The sequence below is a fragment of the Rhizomucor pusillus genome (assembly GCF_041956525.1).
Source record: "Rhizomucor pusillus strain CBS 183.67 unplaced genomic scaffold VTP01scaffold_5, whole genome shotgun sequence".
NCBI lineage: Eukaryota > Fungi > Mucoromycota > Mucoromycetes > Mucorales > Lichtheimiaceae > Rhizomucor > Rhizomucor pusillus.
Window position 1 is genome coordinate 1,297,393 of NW_027192147.1, and position 5,713 is coordinate 1,303,105.

A 5,713-nucleotide genomic window follows, 5' to 3' on the forward strand; every position below is an offset into this window, starting at 1 on the left:
CAGCACACTTTTTCCATAAATTAATGTCGCCTCCCATAAAAATTGATGCCGCATTTTGTTAAAAGTCAAATTCGTATTTCCTAAAAATAGATGCCGTGTGCTTACAAATTAGATGTCGCATAATCAGAAATTCTTGTCGCACAAAGCTTGGCACGCTAAGAACTATATGAAGTACGTAAGTGTTTTAACTTTTGTTTTCCTTCGAAGTACCACCACACACGTTTCAAGATGGATAACCAATTTTTCTATGAAGATGGGCACGGCAACGTCGTCGATGAATATGGCAGGCCTTAACCTATGGATTATCTTGTGGACGAGCAGACGTACGCTCTTGAAACAGTGAGCTCGCACACGCAGTATTTGTGCAATAAGCCTCGTGCGAGCGAGAGTGTACCTGTTGCTATGCAGACTGATGAACCAAAGGACGCAGACGTACGCATGAGAGAAGCTACTGTGAAGCGAGGATACACACTCTACTCAGACCAGGATGAAGTGAGGCTTTTTTAAACTAATGTTTGAGAAGGTCCTGAGTGCATCAGCTGCTGCGAAGCAGTTGGGAATCCATGTTCGTACAGCGCAGAGATGGGCCACACAATATGAAAAAGACTCTGACAGCATCTTTAAAACGCATAAAAAGAACGGCCGCCCGCGTATTCTCATTGAGGAGCATAAGAAGGTCATCTTAGAGTATGTTGATGAGGACCCTTTCAGTTGTGCTAGAACAGCTAACGGAGCGGCTGCTTCAGAAATTTGAGGGACTTAAAAATCTCCAAGAGCACTCTCTATGAATTCGTATGGACGCAGTGCAACTTAACACTGAAAAAAGCCCGGTTCCAATCTGTGGACGGGATCAGCGAGGCCAAGATCCAAGAGCACCTCGACTGGGTCCGCAGATGGGAGACTACCGACATGGACTTCCGGAAGACTTGTGTCTTTCTTGATGGGTCTGCCTTCCACATTAATATGAAGCGCAGCATGGCCTGGTCAAAGAATGGTTCACCTGCAGTGGTCATAGCACCCAAAACACGAGCCAAGACGACCACTATCTTGGGCGCTATTTCTGTCTCAGGTCTAATTGAATGCAGTCTAAGACTTCCACAGCTCCCGGCCAAGAAAAGAAAACGAGGAGGTCATGTTGATCTTACAAGCACAGAACTGTAACAGGACATTACCTGAGCTTCCTGAAGGCTACAATGGATGAGATGTATAAGTATCCACACATGAAGGGCCATTGTCTAGTTCTGGGTATGCCCCTATCCACAAATCTGAGGATATTCAAAAGTGGTATGCTTATCTTCCATCGTATTCACCTGAGCTCAACCCGATCGAGCAGTTCTGGTCAGTCGTTAAGAGCAAAGTTAAACGAAACAGGCTTTTGGAAAGACAGACACTGATGACCAGGATTAGTGAAGCATCTAATAGCTTAAGATTGAGCGATTTTGAAGGTTTTGTTTCTCATTCCCATAAGTCCTTAGATAAGTGTCGTAACAGAGAGCAGCTCTGATATGCTTCTCACATGTTTCCAAGCGGGATGGCTACACCAGAATAGCGTGGAGTTCTCCTGGATGGGCACACTTCTTTCATCTTGTTCGGTGTTCAGTGCTGGAAGTTGAATTTGATCAGCCCCATCAAGATGGGCTACCCTCTGAATACAGTGGTTTGCGTTTGAAAATATAGAGATTGAGGACACCGAATCCATTTTTCGAGACTCGCGATTAAGAAACATGGAATGCAATGCAGATTCAAGAAATGTAAAATAGCTCAAACAAAAATGTAAGATATATTTAAATATGCTATCCATGTCTAGGTATCTGGGAAACAGCCGGTGAGGATGTCAAATCCAACCTCGACAACCCTTTGTCTGGAAAGTAGTTCTTGTCAACCATTGCAAGACACGATTAAAGCACTGGGAAACGGTCTTCTTTGCAGGATCAGATCTACGAAAAAAATTGATGAATTATAAAGGCATTTGAAAGACTCAGTTCGAAAAATATACCTGAACACACTGGCTGTAATGATTGACCAGAATCTACATTGCTCCAACGATACATGTTCCTCCCTGTGCACACTGGAAAGCTGTGAGGCAACAGATCTACCTGAGGCAAAGTCAGGAAGCTCCTTTCCAAATTCACAAGGCAAGAGCAGGGGCTGCTTAACCATTATGCCTGCACAGACCAGCCTGAATGTCCAGTAGCCATAGAAAAGGTCTACCAAGGAGGCTGTGTGAGACAGGTTGAGGCGTAGTCATCTCAAACCTTCCACAGAACTGCGTTACTGACACGGTCGAGACAGACTGATTGCAAAGGGCGCCACACAGAGGATCGCATGTCGAACCACTAGAGCCCAATAGTTCTTGTCAACCATTGCAGGACACGACTGAAGCACTAGGAAACAGGCAAAATGAGAGAGCTTAGAACAGAAAACGTTGCAGGGAAAACAAATCGCAGTTGAAAAAAGACAGATAAAGCAGCTTAATCATAGTCCGATGCCTGCGTGGCAATCAACCTTTTACACTCTCCTTCTTTAATTGATACCACACGCCATGAACTACTTTCGCACGGCAAAAGACAAGTGGGACCCTATTGCCGCTTACCAGAGTTACGTGCAATGTTACCCAGATGACGATAGAAAAGCAAGACTTCGTCAGCTCAAAATGGATCTGTTGTTATTGTCAAAAGATGGGTCTTATTGCGGTGCAAAAGCTGCCAAATGGCATAGTCAATGGAAAAGAATATCGATAAAGTGAATTTGTTACCCATGCACACGTTATAGTTTGCTGATCTATTAATAGCCTCAATTGAACCTTCCCGAGGACAATCAGTTGCGTCACAAAAAAACCCACATGGCAATCTAAGACCGAGCACGGTTTGGTGAAGCAACGCATCACAAACCATGGCATCTTGACAACCGTTGAGAGCGTTGATAGCCAGACCATTGACGGGCATGTCGAACATCAGAACATTTACTACGACAGGGTATATGCTCGTTGTTCCTTTCCAGAGAAGAAGGATGTGATATTTGTGGAATAATCGGCTGACAACGCTTTGCAGGGCGATGGCGACAAACGTAAAGCTCCTTCTACTGCATGGAGCTCTCCGGAGAAAAGAAAGGATCATGACGATCATATCCATGGTAGGAAGCTACAGAAATTTTTACGAGTAAATTACTGACGAGCTTGGATAGAAGAAACAGAAAGATCCAAAAGAGTAAAACTGACAGACGAATCCAATGGCGGTTCCATTGACGACTCCGGTGACGACTCCGTGATGACTTCAATGATGACGACGGTAGATCGGAGACCGCAGGTATGCTCTTTATTCGATTTATGATGATGTTTACTGAACAGTCTTGCACACTTTTTAGCGACGATACAGTGGATAAAGGATTTTAAAAGCTTGACAAATCCACAAAGGTTGCTGAAGTTACATGATCTACTGTAAGAAAAGCTCACCTTAACTTTGCTTCACTTACTGAAACAGCAACATAGTGTGAAGGGGAAACGGCAGTCACGTTTGGATCTGACGAAGCAATCTGTGCCGCGGCGTTTCCAGCTGGCTGTCAAGTTTGCTCTAAAATCTCTCAAGTTCAACTATGCGGTGACGAAGGAGGAGGCCGACATCCTAAAGCGAATTAGGCAGTGCCAATCCTTCGCCGACCTAAGGACCGTGAAGACCAGCCTGTTTGCCCAAGACGAAGTAAGCGATAGCGTAGAGTACATCAGGACCTCATTTGCATCACGTGTAAGCACAGCTTTGGCGACCATAATGCTGCTTGGGTCTAACGCACCTCGTTAGGGTTCTACTATGGAAACTAAAGAAAACTTGAGCATGACAATAACGAAGATTGGTTGCGTTTGAATCTTTATTCCAACTTATTCGACAACGTCTTTTTATCGCTGCCGGATCACAGGATCAAAAGGCAGGTCTGGCTTAAGAATGAGTGCTAGGTATGATACTGACTTTTGTAATCAAGATCTGAATGCCAGTCGGCGCCTATCAAGGAACATAACGAGCACTCACAGGTCAAGGCGAAATAACAAAAGGCGGATTTTATCTTACGGCGCTCGAACGACATGTGCGACGTGCTGACGGCCGAGGACAAAACGAGGACATGCAGTGCCAAGGATCTCGGTGAGTGTATTGACAAGGCAACCACACATAGGGAGAAAACACTGGATGCATGGCAGAGACGACTTCCCTTCGCCAACTTGATCGAAAAATTTGACGTCATGTCTGTGCTTTGGCACGAGCGAACTTTGACTGTTTACCAGACGAGCAAGATCAAGGACACTTTCTTCCATTACAAACTTATGACTGCTACCTTACAAGATACCCCCGGAGGCTACACACATCTCGCCCGCTTACTCATAGCGTTACTTTCTCTAAAGGCATGTGGGCAGCGGGTAGCTAAACTGACTGTGACTGATACTGTTTTAAGCGTCATGTCTTGCACAACTACAAACGTCAGGTACAAGTCCAAGAATATCTATTCTATCAAGCATTGCGGAATGGATCGCTGTCACCTTACGATATCGATGCTCAAGATGATAGTATCGAGCTAGCAGATGAAGAAATGGCGGAAATTGTAGCTCTACTTGCAGACGAGGAGGCTAATCTGGAGAGGGATCTCGAAAAAGTTATCATTGAAACTTCCTTTGACGAACAAATACTTGGATCTGAAGAATTATCACAAATTTTCAACGAATAAACTTTACTTGATCTTTTCTACAGTGATGATTCTCGAATCTGCACTGCATTCTCTACAAACCTTATATCGACATCTCATCCATTGTAGCCTTCAGGAAGCTCAGGTAATGTCCTGTTACAGTTCCTGTGCTTGTAAGATCAACATGACCTCCTTGTTTTCTTTTCTTGGCCGGGGGCTGTGGAAGTCTTAGACTGCATTTAATTAGACCTGAGACAGAAATAGCGCCCAAGATAGTGGTCGTCTTGGCTCGTGTTTTGGGTACTATGACCACTGCAGGTGAACCATTCTTTGACCAGGCCATGCTGCGCTTCATATTAATGTGGAAGGCAGACTCATCAAGAAACACACAGTTGGTCAAGAAGTTCATGTCTGTTTGTTCCCACTTGCAAACCCAATCATATCGTTCCTCAATCTTTTCTGCACTATTTCTCTCCACAGACTGAAACTCTGCTTGTTTCAGGGAAAGGTTACACTCTGTTCTCATGAAGTTATAAACAGTGCTATGTGTAACTTTAACACGATCGAAACGCTGCATTAAATACTCAGTCACTTCGGCGACAACAGCAGAGGGATTAGCATCAATAAAATCGATGATCGTCTTTTTGTGTTCCTCAGTCAGAATACATCTACGACCCTTTCTTTTTACCACTTTCAAAGATGCTATCGGGATGCTTTTCATACTGTTTAACCCATCTCTGTGCTGTACGAACGTGAATACCCAATTGTTTCGCTGCAGCCGACGCACTTATACGCTTCTCACTCTTTAGTTTGAAGAACTAGCCTTATCCTGAGCAGTGTACGAAGTATAAGCGTGTCTTTCCGTGACTTCTCTCATATGGTAATCCTCATCTTTTGACCTATCTATTTGCATAGTCTTGGCTGGAGAAGATTTTTCAAAAGGCATTGTTTGCAAATACTGAAGTGTGAGCACTGATCGTTTCAAGAGCAAATTGCTCCTGGTCAAGGATGTAGTCCATGGAGGCCATCCAGAATTAAAGAGCTTGCG

General features: G+C 44.2%; 4 protein-coding genes across 4 annotated transcripts; 3 read left to right on the forward strand and 1 right to left on the reverse strand.

Annotated features, from left to right (window-relative positions):
• Positions 1-511: 511 nt before the first annotated feature.
• VTP01DRAFT_8657 (uncharacterized protein) lies at positions 512-1,872 on the forward strand (the record flags this gene model as incomplete). Its single annotated transcript, XM_069387802.1, has 5 exons — positions 512-687; positions 747-1,157; positions 1,240-1,445; positions 1,678-1,731; positions 1,808-1,872. The coding sequence occupies 5 exons, from the start codon at positions 512-514 to the stop codon at positions 1,870-1,872; spliced, it is 912 nt and encodes a 303-aa protein (XP_069241535.1).
• A 670-nt stretch (positions 1,873-2,542) lies between these two features.
• Positions 2,543-3,857, forward strand: VTP01DRAFT_8658 (uncharacterized protein; the record flags this gene model as incomplete). The annotated part of the gene is made up of 7 exons (XM_069387803.1): positions 2,543-2,742; positions 2,822-2,975; positions 3,051-3,132; positions 3,184-3,305; positions 3,375-3,436; positions 3,488-3,740; positions 3,795-3,857. The coding sequence occupies 7 exons, from the start codon at positions 2,543-2,545 to the stop codon at positions 3,855-3,857; spliced, it is 936 nt and encodes a 311-aa protein (XP_069241536.1).
• Positions 3,858-4,072: 215 nt separating this feature from the next.
• On the forward strand, positions 4,073-4,707 carry VTP01DRAFT_8659 (uncharacterized protein; the record flags this gene model as incomplete). The annotated part of the gene is made up of 2 exons (XM_069387804.1): positions 4,073-4,402; positions 4,468-4,707. The coding sequence occupies 2 exons, from the start codon at positions 4,073-4,075 to the stop codon at positions 4,705-4,707; spliced, it is 570 nt and encodes a 189-aa protein (XP_069241537.1).
• A 61-nt stretch (positions 4,708-4,768) lies between these two features.
• Positions 4,769-5,191, reverse strand: VTP01DRAFT_8660 (uncharacterized protein; the record flags this gene model as incomplete). The annotated part of the gene is made up of 1 exon (XM_069387806.1): positions 4,769-5,191. The coding sequence occupies one exon, from the start codon at positions 5,189-5,191 to the stop codon at positions 4,769-4,771; it is 423 nt and encodes a 140-aa protein (XP_069241538.1).
• Positions 5,192-5,713: the final 522 nt, after the last annotated feature.